The sequence below is a fragment of the Amyelois transitella genome, chromosome 30, assembly GCF_032362555.1.
Source record: "Amyelois transitella isolate CPQ chromosome 30, ilAmyTran1.1, whole genome shotgun sequence".
In the NCBI taxonomy this organism is placed as follows: Eukaryota; Metazoa; Arthropoda; class Insecta; order Lepidoptera; family Pyralidae; genus Amyelois; species Amyelois transitella.
The window spans coordinates 2,436,803-2,456,387 of record NC_083533.1 but is presented as its reverse complement, the minus strand read 5'-3'; the positions used below and the strand labels follow the sequence as shown (position 1 = coordinate 2,456,387).

Here is a 19,585-nt window from a genome sequence, read left to right as displayed (position 1 = left end):
AGTAAATATATACGGGATAAATTACACAGTTGAGTAAGCGTCGAAGTAAGTTCGAAACTTGTATTACGAGATACTAACTCAACGATACATTATTTTATAATAAATACTTATATAGATAAACATCCAAGACCCAGGCCAATCAGAGAAAGTTCGTTTCTCATTATACGCTGGCTGGGATTAGAACCCGGGACCTCCGGTGTCACAGACAAGTGCACGCTGCGCCACAGACGCCGTCTTTTGAAATGAATGAAATGAAGGGGTTTTTAATGAAAGTGGTCAGTGTAGTTTATTCCGCCGCTTCTTCTACACATGCGCTTTGGAAGCGGTAGTAGTTATAATTAGATTTAAGTGATGTAACGTCAATAAGTGATACCTTGTATCCAATTTTGAAAATAAATCTATTCTATTCTATTCTAGTGGATAATAACCAGAGATCGGATATTCGGATGTTTATTAACCTAAAGTTGTGGTGTTGGGTTAGTATGGAACGTACTTCTGTAAAAAAAAATCACGCGGTATAATCCCGGTAGGTTGGTAATTTTTTAATAAATATGATCATCCATCACTTATGTTTATAAAGGTGTTTATCATACCTAATATACGATAAGTTTCAATTTCATGTTTAATAAAATTTCCGGGATTCAAAATAATTGAATCCCGAAAGCAAGAAGCCGCCTCCATACTTTCTTAGCAAAAATATTAGTTTAGGTAAATATGCATCCGATTATCCGATCTCTGACTGTCTACCACCTGTCTCCGCAGGATACTGGAATTTTTCGGCCATATTGCACGGAAAGACGGTCACAACATGGAGCAGCTAATGGTGACAGGCAAGGTTGACGGAAAAAGACCTAGAGGTCGCAGCCCTACAAGATGGTCGGATCAAATCCGATCGTCACTAAACACCGATCTCCATAAGGCCCTCCACGAAGCAAAGGATCGCAACAGGTGGAAGGAAGAGATCAAAGAGAAAGTGATTCGGCGGGGGAGTCACGACCCTCAGCAATGAGGTATACGACGCGAGGAGGATCCGATCTCTGATAATATCTCCGATTTGACGGCCTCTGTGGTGCAGCGGTAGTACGCTTGTCTGTTACACCAGAGGTCCTGGGTTCGAATCCCGGCCAGGGCATGATGTGAACAGAACTTTTTCTGATTGGCCTGGGTCTTGGATTTATTGTAAAATATAGTATCGTTGAGTTAGTATCTCGTAACACAAGTCACGAACTTACTTCGAGGCTAACACAATCTGTGTAATTTGTCCCGTAAAAAAAAAAATAATAATAACTCACCTCTCCCACCCGCTGAGCAACGGCTTGGCCAACGGGTTGTAAGTCCTGAGGTCCTGGAGGGCCAGCACATCGCTCCGCTTGCACTTCGGGGAGCAAGTGTGCGGCGCCATCTTGTGGGGCTTCACCGCGTTCTTGGGCGTGTAGTACTGCTCGAGAACGAAACGGAAATAATGCAGTTTAGTCATGAAATTTATTGTTTTCCTAGCCTTTGCTTAGTGCCACCTACAATAAGCGACTAATTTAGCGGCTCATACAAAAACCGACGAATTTAGAGCCACCTCTAATGGTTTTCGCAAATCCCACGGGAACTAGTTTCTACCGGGATGAAAGATACCCTATGTCCTTTTCCAGACCCGTAATTACTTTAAAAATAATATACATGGCAACGAGTTTTGCCGGAACAGTCAGTAATACACAGTGCCCTCACCACGACGCGGCTGGTGACGGCGTCGGGCGCGGGCGGCGCGGGCGGCGCGGGCGCGGCCGTCGACTTGCGGGCCACGGCGCGCTGCCGCCGGAGCTCCTGCTGCACATATATATACATATACAAGGTATATATATAGGTATATACATAGATATAAAGTCTGTACCGTGAGGTTCCCGGCACCAATACAAAAAAGAATTGGACCACTCCATCTCTTTCCCATGGATGTCGTAAAAGCCGACTAAGGGGTAGGCTTATAAACTGGGGATTCTTCTTTTAGGCGATGGGCTAGCAACTTGTCACTATTTGAATCTCAATCCTATCTTAAAGCCAAATAGCTGAACGTGGCCTATCAGTCTTTACAAGACTGTAAGCTCTGTCTACCCCGCAAGGGATATAGACGTGATTGTATGTATGTATGTATAAAGTCTAATGGATTCTTCACGTACAGACATACATATAATCACATAGCCAACAATCTTGATGAGACTGATAGGCCACGTTCTGATGTTCAGCTTAATGATAAGAATTGAGATTCAAATAGTGACAGGATGCTAGCCCATCAGCTAAAATAAGAATTCCAAGTTTATAAGCCTATCCCTTAGTCGCCTTTTACGAATTCGTCTATCTAATAAACATTCACCACCACTACTACTACTACATTATTTGAATCTCGTCGTGGTTAAGACCTTAGCAAGTAAGAAATATTGTAAACAAACGTTGGTAAACCCAAATACATAAATCTCAATTCTATCATTAAACCAAACAGCTGAAAGTAGCCTTTCAGTCTTTTCAAAACTTTTGGCTCTGTCTACCCCGCAAGGAATATACACGTGATTACGTATGTATGTATGTAACATATAAAATAATTGGGTAAATTAGTTTTTTTCATTCAAGTTTTTTAAAGACATCTATCTCACCTCATTATGTTGTAGCACCCTCGCTTGTTCGGCCGCTGCCGTTTCAGCCTTGTTCTGTTCCTCCGACCTGGTGTATTCCACATACGGCATGTTCATCTGGGTAGAGGAAACCAAAATTTAAAATAAATATATATATATATAAGTCTATCCTCTATGGCAAAATTCAACAACAAGTAAACACAAAGTCAATCAATGTAATAGTTATTAATTTTGTAATGGCAAGTGGAAATATGTGGTCTCTGTCTACCTCTCTGGGAAAGAGGCGTGATTTATGTATGCATTAATTTCTTTGTTATTCTTCTTAAATTATAGAGCTTTTGTTGGTGGAGTTAAAAGTAGTCACAAAGTATATAAATTTCCTAGAAATTAATAAACATGCGGTTCTTGTTATTTTCCTGTGACATTTATATACTGTGGAGACAGTACGTCTCATTTTCTCTAATTATTCCAGGTTAGAGCTCTAGGAGCCTGGTAGACCCTCTGTAGGTAGATCCTATATGACCCTCAAAAGATGCCATTTGACCTTTGACCTAAATAATGTGGAACCAGTATAACTCACTCTTCTCTGACTGCTCCTGGGTAAAGGCCTGGCTCGCTGTCTCTCAGCAGCCTGCAGCTCCAGGAACAGCGGGGACAGCCTGGTGGAGCCCCTGTAGATCCACTCCGTCCTGTTGTCCTCGAAGGAGACCTCCACCAAGGAAGCGTCCACTTGGAGCACTTTGGTCATCCACCATTTCCCTGCGAAGAGTAAAATGAGAATGATTTAGTCACCAGTCTTCTTTTTTTTTAATATAAGATTTTATCACAGATTTCATGAGATTATTTCTAAAATTCTTCTGCCGTCATGTCTGCCTTCGCTATTCTACCAGGTTCAAAGGGAAAAACAGAACGACATTTTTCATACATTTCATTCGTTCACACACGATTATTTTGAGGTTCATTTAAAATTGACATACATGCATATAGTCACGTCTATATCCCTTACGGTCTAGACAGAGAACAGGCCACGTTCAGCATTTTGGCTTGATGACAGAATTGAGATTTAAATAGTGACAGGTTGCAAGCCCATTGCCTAAAAAAAGAATCAAAACCTACATTAAACTTGACACCGCACATTTACGCCACTTAAATTGAACGATGATAAAGGTCATTCATTCGTTCACAATTTCATTCGGTCTTAATACTTTTTTCAGCATTAAAACCACCTGAGAAACCTCTCAAGGTACTCCAGAGAAGTTATGATAAACTTTGCCACATAAGTAGACTCCCATTCCACTCGGTGAGAAGGCTCTGCCAAGCCACATCACGGAGCAAATACTATTTCTCCATGGGAAAGATATGGAGTGGTTCTATTCTGAAGTGCCGGAAAGTTATTCGGGAAAGATTTTTATTTTCTTATCCATATATATATATTCTTGTGTGACATTGTTCGTTCCCGTACTCTTCCGAAACGTCTCGACCGTTGAGAAGGTTCTGCCAAGACACATCACGGAGCAAATACTATATCAATAGAAAAACACCTCGTAATTACATTAACTTACCATTCCATTCGGTCTTAAGGTTCTGTCCAGCGTGAAGCCTGACCATGGGTCTCTCGGGGTACGCCAGCAGGTACTGCTTGACAAATTCCCTGGAGTTCGGATGTACCTCCTCCCACACCAGGTTGGAGCACTCGCACACTACCCTCGTGTCGCGGTGGTGGACGTACTGGGCGTAGCCGTGGTCGAAGAATATCAGGTATCTGTGAAATTTTATAACATACAATACATACATACATATGGTCACGTCTATATCCCTTGCGGGGTAGACAGAGCCAACAGTCTTGAAAAGACTGAATGGCCACGTACAGCTATTTGGCTTAACGATAGAATTGAGATTCAACTAGTGACAGGTTGCTAGCCCATCGCCTAAAAAAGAATCCCAAGTTTGTAAGCCTATCCCTTAGTCGCCTTTTACGACATCCATTGGAAAGATTTGGAGTGGTCCTATTCTTTTTTGTATTGGTGCCGGGAGCCACACTTTTATAAAGTGCAAGAAATTTTATAAAGTGTGATTAAAGTGAAATGTTTGAGTGGGAAGGCCTAGACGAACGTATCTTGATCAAATTAAGGACGTCCTGGTAAAAGGTCAGGTCAAGAGTACACAAAACCGCCGAGCTTGCATGAAGAGAGTTATGAATGTGGATGAAGCGAAGGAAGTGTGCAGAGATCGTGGCAAGTGAAAAGATGTAATCTCTGCCTACCCCTCCGGGAAAGAGGCGTGATTTTATGGATGTACGTGATTATAGAGGCCGTGTGGTTCCCGGCATAAATTAAAAAAAAAAAAACAATAGGACCACTCGTTCCCATGGATGTTGTAAAAGGTGATTAAAGGATAGGATTAATAACAGATAGATAACAGCCTTGAAGAGACTGGTAGGCCATGTTCAGCTGTTTGAGTTTATTAGCCTTTCCCTTGACTGACTTTAACAATCTGCACGGGAAGTGTAGCAGCTGTCAGACAGACAGATTAACAAATACGTATAATCATTGACAGCTACCTGCAATTGCCGACAGTAATCTGTAATCACTGACAGTTACCTGCAATCACTGACAGTTACCTGCAATCACGGACAGTTACCTGTAATTACCGACAGTTACCTGTAATCATTGACTGTTAATTGTAATTACCGAGAGTTACCTGTAATTATTGACCGGGTTAGGTATCTCTGCGACTATTCCCGAGTAGAAGCTCTTGTTGTTGGCCGGCTCTCCGGCTTTTATGTTCTCTTTAGATAACGCTATCACGCGGGTACCTAAGAAAAATCAAATAATATTATCGTTTCACTTAGTGTCGGTTAATTTTTTTTATGAATCGTTGAAACCTTTGAACATTTATAATTTTAAACGTGTTATTACTAATTATTTTGCGTTGTATGCGATTTGTATGTACGTGCGTACGTTTTGCGACATCTCTACGCTACAAGTTACAACAACCAATTACGCGACGCTATCAGTCTAAATCGCGCAAGCAAAGATTTCAAGGATCGAAGCATATATACAAACTCCGACACAACATCGTGTGTCGCGCGGTTCCCCAGACATAACACCTAGCTTGGCGGAAGATCTTCGCTTTGCGGCGGTCGAGCCGAATCATCACTCCCGGTAAATATACAAACGGGCATTAACGAGAACATACCATTTTTTACTGACGTTCGGACCGTTTTGCACACCGAGTGAATGCATCGTCATAGAACGGTCCAAACATCATAGTCACTTACTCATAGTTAATATGACTTTAGCGGTGTACCTGGCCGCTAAAATTGGCATCGCTTTGGATTTAATTTTATATAGATGAACAAGAACGACAATTATCATGTCATCTCACTCGCACTTACTCATAATCAACATGACTTCAGCGGTGTACCTGATCGCTAAAATTGGCGTCGATACTTTATTTGAAATTTATATACAGAATAAGGAGAATGATAAACATCATGTTATCTCACTCGCACTTACCAATAGTCAATCTAACGTCAGCGGGGTCGATGTAAGCGAGGCACCTGGCGGCTAGGATGCGTGTTGTGATATTACTTTTTGATTCAAATTTCACGCGACACGTCGTGACACCGATCGCTGGCTGTAAATAATAGTTGACTTTGACGTTTATTGTAAATACTCTCTCTCGCTCTCTTTCTCTCTCTCTTTCTCCCTATCTCTCTCTCTCTCCCTCTCTCTATCTCTCTCTCTTTCTATCTCTCTCTGACACTGACTTTGCGCTGGCAAAATGCGGCCAGGGCATGATGAGAAAAGAACTTTCTCTGATTGGCCTGGGTCTTGGATGTTTAGAGAGACCAAGCTCCATTTTACACAAAGTCGGTCGTCTACTTACGTTTTTGGGCAATATTTCTACAATCTTGGCCGGCGCCCACGTGCAGAAGGAGTTTCTCATGGCAAAAATTGACAGGCCGGTGCGAAGCGGGGGGCGGGTTATCTGCAAATATACATACATTTGAATAATAATAATATTTCACCTCGCACTACATAAAGATACCTACATAATAATATTTACTTCACAAAATAAAAATATTAATAACTTATAAATAAATATTGCAATTCTTTGCCTAATTCTAGTGTATCTTTTTGCAATAAAATTATTTTTTATATTGTTTTCTTTATTATTTTTTACCACCATCACCGCCAGTGGTCCACTCCATCTCTTACCCGTGGAGGTCGTAAAAGGCGACTTAGGGATAGGGTTTTAAATTTGGGATTCTTCTTGTAGACAATGGGCTAGCAACATGTCTCTATTTGAATCTCAATTCCATAATAAAGTCATACAGCTGAAGCCCTCCAGTCTTTTCAAGATTGTTGGCTCTGTCTACCCCCGAAAGGGATAAACGTTTCACGAAACTGGATGTGTATCCATAATTGATCCAATACGTGTTAGGTTTATCAACAAAGGTTGCGGAGGTCAGACCGGAGTCGCTTCGTGTAAAAACCTGACTCACCCAATCCAGGATCCATGGTCAAAGGCACACCCCGGGCTCCTCTCCAGAGTGGTGAGGATGCAACCGGGACTAAAAGCCACGAGGAAATTATCTACGTAATATCTATACTAATATTATAAAGCTGAAGAGTTTGTTTATTTGTTTGTTTGAACGCGCTAATCTCAGGAACTACTGGTTCAAATTAAAAATTATCGATAAATTATCTATGTTGAATAGACCATTTATCGAGGAAGGCTTTAAGCTATATAATATAACGCTGCAACTATTAGGAGCGAACAAATAATGGAAAATGTAAAAAATCCTTGAGGGCTTCAATGATGCTCAAAATAACTATACCACGCGGACGAAGTCGCGGGCACAGCCAGTAAAGATATAAAGATGATAGAGTCACCTCTCCCGGCGGCGGCAAATCCGAGGGCGCAGCCTCCGCCGACAGTTTCACCACAGATATGTCTTTCTGCAAAACAAATATACATGAATCTAAATCACTGTCACAATTAAAAAATAATAATAAATAAATAAATTATAAATCACTGTCCCAATATAAATCACCAAGCCTTGCTAATTTGGTAAAATAATAAGCCGAACAGCTTAACGTGGCCTATCAGTGTTGAAAAGACAGCTGGCTCTGTCTACCCCGCAAGGGATATAGACGTGATTATATGTGTGTATGTAATAATATTACAAAGGAAAATTACAATTAAAGTAATTAACATTATGATTTTTGCGTAATTTTGTTCCAATTTCTAATGTTCTTCAATTATTGTGGATCAGTTACATTCTGTAAGGCTTTCAATGCCAACTAATATTATAAATGCAACAGTTAGTTCATTTGTTTGTTTATTAAGAACTAGAAGAGAATGTATGTATATTAATTTAATTAATTTAATACGATTATAATACAATTATTGTCATTTTGTGAGAGAGGTGAATGTTCTCCAACTTGTTTGTTTCTGTAAATAACTTCTTAATTTCTTGCCCATATTATACTTTTTCTTTGTCCTTTGTATTTGAAATGAAGACTGTCAAGATAATATTTTGTTATATAAGAATTCTTAACCAAATACTTTAAGAGGTGTACTACTACCGTTGTATTATTGGCGTAAATAAATAAATATATTTTACTTACATCTTCATCGTTACCACCGTCCGCGTTGGTAGATTTCGACTCCTGGAAATAAATACAATAATTAAACATTTTTGTTTAATATAAATTCCACTCTTATCTCTTTACCATGGATGTCGTAAAAGGTATAGGACCAAGGGATAGGCACATATACTTGGGATTCCTCTTTTAGGCGATGGACAAGCAACTATTTGAATCTCAATTCTATCATTAAGCCAAGCAGGTGAACGGGTTTTTCCTTTCAGTCTTTTGATGACTGTTGGCTCCGTCTACACCGGAAGGAATAAAGAGGTGATATGTTATGTTTGACGGCCTCTGTGGTGCAGCGGTAATACGCTTGTCTGTGACACCGGAGGACTCGGGTTCGAATCCCGGTCAGGGCACGATGAGAAACGAACTTTCTCTGATTGGTCTGGGTCTTGGATGTTTATCTATCTAAGTATTTATTATAAAATATAGTATCGTTGAGTTAGTATCTCGTAACACAAGTCTCGAACTTACTTCGAGGCTAACTCAATCTGTGTAATTTGTCCCGTATATATTTATATTTATATATTTATTTATGTTTATGTTATTAGTATGACTGAATGAAACTGAATCTGTAATAAGCTAGGGGATAGTGTGTGTTATAGTGATTAAATCAGCGCCACCTAGTGGTAACGCAATGTAAATTCGAGATTACATGCTCGGCGCGTCTGATCGAGCAAATTACGCACTAACCCCTACTGTCAGAGGAATTTTAAATTTAACGATAATCTTTACATAACGGTGAGATTCTCACCGTTCATCCGATCATTAATTTTCATTTAGATTTGGTTTCTCACGGTGAGAAACCAAAGCAAAATGAAAATTATAGAGTAATGATGAAATGTCCCATGATAATGAATAAAAATTTGGAATTTGGTATCGAAAGCGACTCACATCAGCATCATTAGGCGTGTACCCCAGCGGTATAGCGAGCCGCTTGGCGGGCTGATCGCTCGCGGTCGTGGTTCGACGTTTTAAGCTCCTCTGAAATGCGTTGTAAAGTTTAAACTTTAACTTAAGTACAATAGCATAATAAAAATTATATCTAGCTTTATTATATTATATTATACAACATTATAAAACTATTTTTACATTATCGCCGTGTTGTTCCCGGCAATTAAGAATAAGACCACTTCCAATATCTTCCCCATGGATGTTGTAAAATGCGACTAAGGGAAAGACGAATAAACTTCATATTCTATATGTAGGCGATTGGCTTGCAACCTGTCGCTATTCAAATCTCAATTTTAACGTCAATCCGTAAAGCTGGCCGTGATCTTGCAGTCTTTTTAAGACCGTTGACCCTGTCTACCCCGCAAAAGATATAAACGTGATGACATGACATAATAATTAAGTTATTAGCTATTGCTGTTATAAAATATTGATAAAAACAAGTAAATAAATACTAACGTCCATTGTTGCTCCCTTAGTCTCGGAGTACGAGTACTGTAACAAAAATGAATATAGTTAACAAAAATAAGTTATAATAGGCATGTAAGTTGACCTATTACTAATCAGATTTGTAGTAGTTTTCTAATGTGCAACAAAGACACAGTATAACCACTTTTTAATAAGTTACACCGATGTACCTGCGCAGGAGTGTAATGTTTGTATGGCGCGGAAATATTGGACAGGTTGAGCCAATCAGAGCGCGCCATTTGAACCCGCGAACTGAACTGTCCACTATTGTACTACTATAATGAGCGAGATAGGAAGTGTAACGTTTCAGGTGAAACACCATTAGTGTTAACACCTTTACTCTTACCATCAGGTGAGATGGAAGACGAATGACGCCTTAAGGTTGACTGGAAGAGATTGCATTAGCGATAAGTCTGCCTTTGTACCATCTCTGTCTGTTTTGTATGTTTCACTCTTATGGTGCAATAAAGAGTTTTATCTATCTATCACTGTATGTATATACTAGCTGTGCCCGCGACTCCGTCCGCGTGGAATAGTAATTTTGGGCATCATTGAAACCCTCAAGGGTGAATAATTTTCCTGGTTTTTTTTTTCACTTTTTTCATTATTGCTTCGCTCCTAATAGTTGCAGCGTGATGTTATATAGCCTAAGGCCTTCCTCGATAAATGGTCTATTCAACACAATTTTTTTTTTGGCAATTCGAACCAGTAGTTCCTGAGATTAGCGCGTTCAAACAAACAAACCAACTCTTAAGCTTAATATATAATATTAGTATAGATGTATCAAACTCACTTTCTCCAAAGGCGTATCAATTATGCTGATGGCGGTCAACTCCCTTCTCTCCGGCTCGAAGGTGGCGTACAGTTGGTTGCGAAGCAGATCCGTTGCAACTTGGCATTCGTTCAGCATTGTGTCTATTTCTTTGCTCTCCGCTGTACAAGAAAAAAAATAAGGAAAATCCTACTAATATTATAAATGCGAAAGTTTGTGTGTACGTCAGTATGGATGTTTTTGTAACTCTTTCACGCAAAAACTACTAAACCGATTAAGATGAAATTTGGTATGTAGGTGGCTGAAGACCCAGAATAACATATAGGCTACTTTTTATCCCGGAATTCCCGCGGGATTGATAGGGATTCCATGACAAAGGACGAGGTCGCGGGCGGCCTCTCGTAATTATATAAATAGTGACTTTAATTCTAAGCAAAAATAGAAATAGCTTTATTTTCAGAATAGGATACGAGGTATCGTTGTAGTTTCTTCTTCCTATTGGCATTAGTTATGGCCACATCCTCACCACTCTGGAGATAAGCCCGGGGTGTGCCTTCGACCATGGATGCTGGATTGGGTGAGTCAGGTTTTTACACGAAGCGACTCCCGTCTGACCTCCGCCACCTTTGTAGGTGAACCTGACCCGTATTGGATCACAGTAACACATCCAGTTGGCTGAATGTACATACATACATACATATGGTCACGTCTATATCCCTTACGGGGTAGACAGAGCCAACAACAGTCTTGAAAATACTGAATGGCCAAGTTCAGCTATTTGGCTTAACGATAGAATTGAGATTCAAATAGTGACAGGTTGCTAGCCCATCGCCTAAAAAAGAATCTCAAATTTGTAAGCATATCTCTTGGCTGAATGTGCAGGTCATATTCCCTCACCTTCCAGCTTGTTCAGCTCATCGTTCAGCTCGCTCTGAGCGTCGGTGAGCCGCTCGTCCAGCTTGTATTTGATCCACGTCTCGTTCAAAACATCCGCCAAATTATCTTCTAGGAATCTGTAAAGAGAATACGGAATACGAAATATAATGTTAAATATAAAATTCAAGAATTTATAAACATTTATACATAGTATGTACACAGAATATATACGTGATGTAGGTATGTATTACATATGTATTACATACCTACATCACGTATATATTCTGTGTGGGGTAGACAAAGTCAACAGATTTGAAAAGACTGATAGGTCACGTTCAGCTGTTCGGCGTACTAGATTCAAATAGTGACACGTTGCTAGCACATCGCCTAAAAGAAAAATCCCAACTGCATAAGCCGTTCTTCTTTCTAGTAATTGCCGGCACCAATAGAAAAAATAATAGGACCACTCCATCTCTTTTCCAAGGATGTCGTAAAAGGCGACTAAAAGATAGACTTTCAAACTTGGGATTCTTCTTCTAGGCGACAAGCTAGCAACCTGTCACTATTTGAATCTCAATTCTATCATTACGCCAAACAGCTGAACGTGGCCTATCAGTCTTTGAGACTATTAGCTCCGTCTACCCCGCAAGGAATAGAATAGAATAGATTTATTTTCAAAATTGAATACAAGGTATCACTTATTGACGTCACATCACTTAAATCTAATTATAACTACTACCGTTTCCAAAGCGCATGTGTAGAAGAATATACATAGACGTTACTATAAGTATGCAATTGAAATTAAGTAACGTCTATCAGTAATACTACTCACTTCACACCGTTCTCCCCGATGGCATCAGTCGGCATTTCCACGTCTCCGTCGTCAGAGTCCGAGTCGGAAATCTCTACAGTCTCCGAGGAGACCTTGCGAAGATCCATCTTCAGGAGTGGAGTGAAATCTTTGATGCATTTCATTAGGCCCTGTTGACAAAAATAAAAGATTTAGATATTTTAGAATTTTATTAGAAGACCTATGTAGATCTTGATCAAATTAAGGACGTCTTGGTAAAGGGTCAGGTCAAAAGCTTGCATGAATAGAGTTATGAATGTGGATGAAGCGAAGGAAGAATGCAGAGATCGTGCCAAGTGGAAAGAGGTAGTCTCTGCCTACCCCTCCGGGAAAGAGGCTTGATTTTATGTATGTTAGATATTTTTATTTTAATAATAAAAATATTCCCGTGGCCGTGTGGTTTCCGGCACCAATACAAAAAAGAATAGAATCTCTTTTCCACGGATGTCGTAAAAGACGACTAAGGCATAGGCTTTTAAACTTGGTATTCTTCTTTTAGGCGATGGGCTAGCGACCTGCCACTAATTAAATCTCAATTCTATCATAATGCCAAACAGCTGAACGATGCCTATCAGTCCTTTCAAGACTGTTGACTCTGTCAACCCTGGAAAGAAAATAGACGTAATTATACATATGTAAGCAATAAAATCGAACAGACCTGAGACCTCTCGGCGGCCGCCTCAGCGCACGCCGCACACACTTTACAGCTCCTCTTGTTGTGCGCGCCGTAGCAGCCGCGCGCGGCGCTGTCGGCGGCCGCGCAGCGTGCGCGCGCGCCGCCGCCGCACAGCGGGTTGATGCACTTGTTGCCTTGAGGCTTGTCCGCTATCGTTATTTCTACAGGAAGTTTGAAAAGAGAGAGATATATAGTGTGATATATTGTGGCAAGTGGAAAGAGGTAGTCTCTGCCTACCCCTCCGGGAAAGAAGCGTGATTTTATGTGTGTATGTATGTATATAGCGATATATTCATAACTAGCTGTGCCCGCAACTTCGTCCGCGTGGAAAAGTTATTTTGGGCATCATTGAAGCCCTTATAGTTGCAATGTGATGTTAGCCTTCCTCGATAAATGGTCTATTCAACGCAAAAAGAATTATTCAATTGGAACCAGAAGTTCCTGAGATTAGCGCGTTTAAACAAACAAACTCTTCAACTTTATAATATTAGTATTGATGTGGACTAATGTAAACAAAAAAAAAGTCCTGTTAAAGGGTCAGGTCGAGAGTACCCGAAACCGTCGAGACTAATTAAAACATACTCTAATTCTATGATCTCTATAAGTCTATGAAAATTAGTCTATGGTTCTGAGTACATATTTCAAACCCGAATTACAAGCTTAATGAGGGCTGTAGAGTATATTTCCCTCTCAGCTATCATATAAATAGCAGGTACCCATCACCGCTAATCTTCCGACACTTAAATTTAGAAATAATTATCATATATATTTTTTTCTGCCCCCAAAACACATTTTGCTTTAAAAAAAATATATAGATATATAATATTTGTATTTTTTTCTTCATATTTACCACCGGCGATAACTGGCGCGTCTTCCTCGTCCGAATCCAAACTGAATACTTCTGCACATTCAGTCTTTGGCTTCAACTTCACCTTTGAACGTAATCAAAAATAAAAAAAAAACATTTTAACCTGTAATATCTATGGTACATATGTTTAGATACCGAATTAAAGATTTTTAAATCCATTTACATGAACTAAATAATATTTTCGCACACCTTATCACATTATGCCGTGTGGTCCCAGGCACTTTAGAACAGGACGACTCCGCATCTTTCCCATGGATGTCGTAAAAGGCGACTAAGGGAATGGCTAATAAACTTTATATTCTTCCTGCAGGCGATGGGCTAGCAACCTATCACTATTTGATCATTAAGGCATACAGCTGAACGTGGCCTTAGTGTTTTCAAGACTGTTGGCTCTGTTTACCCCGCAAGGAATATAGACGTGATTATATTAATGAATGAATGAATTAAACAAGTTTCTTTCCATAATAGCTTCGTTTGAAGGAACTTACCTTTTCCTCTGTTTCGGGTGTATTTTTCTTTTGCACACTTTCTGCTTCGTATTTTATCTTAAAATAAAAAATTAAGAGAGTAAATACACACTTTCTTATATCAGACTTTAGAGAAAAGGCGACGATAGGAATAAGCTCAGCTAGGGCAGCTTTCACCATGATCCAATCTGAGAACCTAACCCATCTTACCCATCAACCCTGCTAAGGTTGCGGAGGTCAGACTGGAATCGCTTCGTGTTAAAACCTGACTCACCCAATCCAGGGTCCATGGTCGAAGGCACACCCCGGGCTCCTCTCCAGATTGGTGAGGACGCAACCGGGACTAAAGCCAGGAGGAAATTCGCTGGGGGTTTAAAAGCTAGTTTGTAGTGTATTTGTATCACACTCACGTCTACTGACAACGGCTTAGATTCCTCCTTCACGTCAACAGATGCAATTTCTTTAGTCGCATTTGTTTTATTCACTTCTTGTATGTCTGAAAAAAAAACATATAGAGCTATACACTTTTGTTGCACATAAAAAATCCTACTAATATTAAAAATGCGAAAGTTTGTATGTCAGTATAGATGTTTGTAACTCTCTCACGCATGAACTACTGAACCGATTACGATGTAATTTGGTATGTAGGTAGCTGAAGACCCAGAATAACATAAAGACTACTTTTTATCCCGGAATTCCCGTGGGATTGAAAGGGTTTCCATGCGGACGAAGTCGCGGGCGGCATCTAGTATGAAATAAAAGCAATTTTTTTTATCGCGATAATCTTTTTCGTTCAAGTACGTAAATAATATATACAAATCATGACTTTCGTATCCCTTGCGGGGTAGACAGAGCTAACGATCTACGTAAAGCATTTCGTCTTTAAACTAATTTGCTGACTTGTATTAGAAATCGGTCCAGCGGTGTAGATGTGAAAGTTTAGTATATCGTTATAGCATACAGGGTAATTTTATCGAAATTCTCAAGGGAGCGTAGCCTCGGGGCGCAGCTAGTAAATGTGAAACTTTTTCAATATGTCAAAGTGTATGTGTTTTTTTCTAACGGCCTCTGTGGCGCAGCGGTAGTACGCTTGTCTGTGACACCGGAGGTCCCGGGTTCGAATCCCGGCCAGGGCATGATGAGAAAAGAACTTTTTCTGATTGGCCTGGGTCTTGGATGTTTATCTATTTAAGTATTTATTATGAAATATAGTATCGTTGAGTTAGTATCTCGTAACACAAGTCTCGAACTTACTTCGAGGCTAACTCGATCTGTGTAAATTGTCCCGTATATATTTATTTATTATTTATTTATTTTTACACTTTCACGCAAAAACTACTGAACTTATTTTGCATATAATACGAGTATTGCATTAATATAGTTTAGGCATTGGAATAACATATATAAAGTTTACATTTATACAGATTCAAGGTGAATAAATAATAAAAGTAACAATTACCATCTTCAGACGAGCTGCCTTCAACATCCACCACTCCCGTCGACAGACTGCCCGACCTTACCGCAGGCACAGTAGCTGCAAAAACATACATACATACATATAGGCACGTCTATATCCCTTACGGGGCAGATAGAGCCAACAGTCTGGAAGAGACTGAATGTGGACATTCAGCTTTTTTGCTTGATGATAATGAAATGAGATTCAAATAATGACAGTTGATTTGGGATTCTCCTATTAGGCGATGGGCCAGATCGCCCAATAGAAGAATTCCAAGTTTATAAGCTCAGGCTTATTCTATATTCGCCTGGATGTCGTAAAAAGCGACTAAGGGTCAGCCCTTAGTCGCTTTTTACGACATCCAGGCGAAAAAAAAAGGGAATGGTTTTTGAAATAATTTTAATTAGTTTACTAATTTCTTTAATTACTTCTGTTACTGATTAAAATTACTTCAAAAACTTATTGTTCTAAAACCTTTTCTAAATTACCTTCTTTTTCGAGTAACTCCTTCAGGATACTATTAGTGGCCGCCTGGGTCTCCTGATCCGATATTGTTGTTTGTGCGTCTGTGATTTCCGGTAACAGCTCCTGAAAAAAAAAGGTAAATTTACTAAAACATTTTGGGTTAGAAGTTAAACTTTTACATACATACATATAATAGTATATATCGTATAGTAAGTATGTTTATTATACATTATTATTATCACCCACACAACGGTAGACTGTTAGATAATGCTATTAGCATTGAGTCCGCATATTGTACTTTACAAATTGTAATTGTTACAGTAAAGAATAAATAAGTAATATAATATATAAGTTTTCTTTTGTTTGAATTTGTTATAAAAATAATACTAAATCTTATTACCACCTCTTTAGGTTCTTTTTCAGAAGCTTCCGTTGCGATTGTTTGTTGTACTTCTGGTGAATCTTCAGCGATCTGCGTTTCCATCTGGCAAAAAGAAATATTATTTTTTAAGAACAAAAACACTGTAACAGCCCTTAGCCAAGTGCCAAACGCTTAGAAGAGTTTTCATATTACAAACATACATATAATACGTCTATATCCCTTGTAGGTAGACATAGCCAACAGTCTTCAAAAGACTGACAGGCCACGTTTATCTGTTATGCTTAATGATAGAATCTAGTAGTAGTAGTTTAATAAAACTTAATCAATAGGCTATTTGACTGTATTAAAAATATACATTTCTTTTATGTCATCAGTCTTAATATTATTTTTTTGGAGCGATTTGTAATAACGCGAGATAAAAATATTGCATTATTTAAACAAAATCCGTCTCAGAAAATTAGGTTTTTATATGCAGCTGTCACGTGACTAAAAACGAACGTGATTGGCTATTTCTATTATGACGTCAATTATCCATAAACAGACTGTGGATCGTACCGTTCCTTAGTGTTCGCTATTATTTTTCAAGATTTTATAAGTGTTTGATCGCTCAGGATTACTCAGATAATATAGGTATTTAATAATGGAAACCAATTCCGCGAAAGCTGACAGTCGAAACCTACAAAAAGTGGACGCAATACTTAATGGTTGGAAGAAGAAATCTGGATTGTCTTCTTCAAAGACAATCCAGATTTCTATGCTGCCGAACTGAGGAATGTGAAAACATCAATGTAAGTATATCTTGGTAACCACTCTTAGATCATGATCTGAAACCACTTCTTGCGAATATTCAAATCCATCGGCATAGAAAAAAACAGTTTCGTAGGAGATTTTATTATTGTATTAGTGCATTGAGGCACTGCACAACATTTATAGGAACTCATTTTAATAATTTTCACACATATGACGTGGCACAAGTTAAATAAAACAAGAGAAAATCAAAACTTTTCGAAACACCAACAAGCTTTGTATGATATTTACACGAAATTTACGTCACTGCATGCCATGGTCGCCATATTGCTAAAAGTCGCGTTTGGGCGGCATATTTGAATATTTCATTTTCTTTTTCGATTTTTTAATAAAATAGCTGTAATAAAGGCAGAAAAGTATTTTTGTAGGGCTCCTTATAAACAAATAAATACCCTAAGATAGTTTTTAGAACTTTGTCAAATAGCCTATTCAAATATCAAATAAGAACTCACATCACCGCCTTCATTGCTTGTTGCAGGAACTACAGCAAAGTTTAACTCCTTCTCTCGCTCCGGAGTGGGAGTCTTCTCTACCTTGTCCGTCTGTCCGTCTTCTTTATCCAGCTGTGCATTTGAGTCTTCTGAATGCTCCGCTGTCATTTGATTGCTACTCTCTGTGGAACGAATAAATGAATCAATCTCTCGATCTAACCATATTCTTCTTCCACCTGGCATTAGTCACAGTTACATCCTCATCACTCTGGAGAATCCAGGGTTTGCTCTCCACCATGGATACTGGATTCCAATCAACTAACCATACTAATATAACAAAAAGAAATATTTCAAAGGAATAAGACTCAAAAATTATTCGACTAATTTTGAGAAAAATTTGGCACACAGTTGGAATATACCTTTGGGCTACTTTTTTTCTGGAACCTCTCACGGAAGCGGAACAATGTCTGAATGACTATCACATCAACATATCGCTCCTTTAGAATTGAAATGACTCAATCTAAAATTCTTAAATTTTGGTAAACGATAAAAATGTGATTGAAGTGTTGGTCATTTTTTAGTTATTCTATCGTAATATTAAGGTTAATCATTTTGACGTTACAGTTATTGTTAATAATTGTAGGTTTGGGGTTGTTTTAATGATTTGTTACGAAAATTGTAAGAATAACTAATTAGAACCTTTGATAATTAACGATTAAAAAAAGATGACACTTAATTTCTGAAAAAGAAAAAATATAATTGATTTATTTAGATTAACGTCCTTTTTTTATTGAATAATACTAATACAAAATGAGTCTATTTTAAAAACAGGCAATTATTTACTAATGTTATGTTTATGTTTAATGACTAATTTAGGAATATGCTAGTTTATTACATTAATGACTTTCAAAATTAAAGGAAAGTGAAAACCTGAGTATGCTTTCATGAACATTTATTGGGAAAATTTTCTTCAGTAATTATCATCAAACACTACTAATCACAATTATAGGTAGGTACTACTATAATATCACAAAATCAGTCACAAAAATATTAGGTTTAATACCTATTTATAATAAAATACAGAATTAAAAAATCAGACTTACTTTATAAGTTACAGTTTTAGTACATACTGCAGTCAGCTTATAATCTAATGGTTATTATTAACCATAAAATTTCTAATAAAATATGTTTAATATGTTTTTGCTAACATATAACATAACAACAAGTAAGTTTTTAAAAACCTTTGACAAAGGAATATGAAACAAAAACTCTCTCGAAAATAACAATAAACAAAAAGTTATTAAGCTTCATCATATAAACTGCTCAACTTGGCTATAAAACAATAAGTATCTCAAAAAATAAAAAAAACTTAAAAACACTTTCTAAATAAAATTAGTTAGAAGACAACAAAATAAATTGCTTCGTCACAAAATGAGATCGATTTCTTACAAAATAGTTTCATAAAACCAGGCATATGTACTAGGGATTGCTATAGTTCTAACAAGATAACTTAAATCTTTCTTTTTATTTTCTGCAAGTTCTATTTTGTTACTATAAGCCTTCGATAGTGTAATTTCACAACCTTCTTTCATTTTATTTCTTTTATTACGCATATTTACTTCCTTGAAATTTTCTTCGCCGTATGTAGTTTTATAGTAAAATACAAACAACTTGTCTTTCACAAATTTTATCACCTTTATCTCATTGTCGGAATCTCGCCAACCTACTATATTTTTATCAATATCCTGATTAAAGTTATACCCCCATTCATTCTGTAAAGCTCTTAGGTCTATGAAAAAATTGTAATCTAACTCTTTTACTTTAAATGGTGTGCCTGT

At 38.1% G+C, this 19,585-nt stretch overlaps 1 protein-coding gene across 3 annotated transcripts in view; it reads right to left on the bottom strand.

Annotated features, from left to right (window-relative positions):
• The window catches only part of LOC106130051 (histone-lysine N-methyltransferase SETDB1-A), a 37,745-nt gene that overhangs the window by 12,378 nt on the left and 5,782 nt on the right, over nt 1–19,585 (bottom strand). Inside the window, exons 3-25 of one of the 3 annotated variants that reach the window (XM_060952937.1) lie at nt 17,769–17,929; nt 16,528–16,611; nt 16,151–16,250; nt 15,666–15,740; nt 14,617–14,702; nt 14,228–14,284; nt 13,722–13,803; nt 12,854–13,032; nt 12,178–12,326; nt 11,367–11,482; nt 10,491–10,630; nt 9,689–9,724; nt 9,173–9,262; nt 8,255–8,296; nt 7,517–7,582; nt 6,507–6,608; nt 6,134–6,254; nt 5,316–5,430; nt 4,178–4,377; nt 3,196–3,374; nt 2,637–2,732; nt 1,720–1,818; nt 1,293–1,438 (exon numbers count right to left, since the gene is read on the bottom strand). In XM_060952937.1, the coding sequence (XP_060808920.1) occupies nt 1,293–1,438; nt 1,720–1,818; nt 2,637–2,732; nt 3,196–3,374; nt 4,178–4,377; nt 5,316–5,430; nt 6,134–6,254; nt 6,507–6,608; nt 7,517–7,582; nt 8,255–8,296; nt 9,173–9,262; nt 9,689–9,724; nt 10,491–10,630; nt 11,367–11,482; nt 12,178–12,326; nt 12,854–13,032; nt 13,722–13,803; nt 14,228–14,284; nt 14,617–14,702; nt 15,666–15,740; nt 16,151–16,250; nt 16,528–16,611; nt 17,769–17,929 (2,521 nt within the window). The remainder of the gene's footprint in view (nt 1–1,292; nt 1,439–1,719; nt 1,819–2,636; nt 2,733–3,195; nt 3,375–4,177; nt 4,378–5,315; nt 5,431–6,133; nt 6,255–6,506; nt 6,609–7,516; nt 7,583–8,254; nt 8,297–9,172; nt 9,263–9,688; nt 9,725–10,490; nt 10,631–11,366; nt 11,483–12,177; nt 12,327–12,853; nt 13,033–13,721; nt 13,804–14,227; nt 14,285–14,616; nt 14,703–15,665; nt 15,741–16,150; nt 16,251–16,527; nt 16,612–17,768; nt 17,930–19,585) is intronic. The other 2 variants (XM_060952938.1, XM_060952939.1) reach the window with 2 other exon arrangements.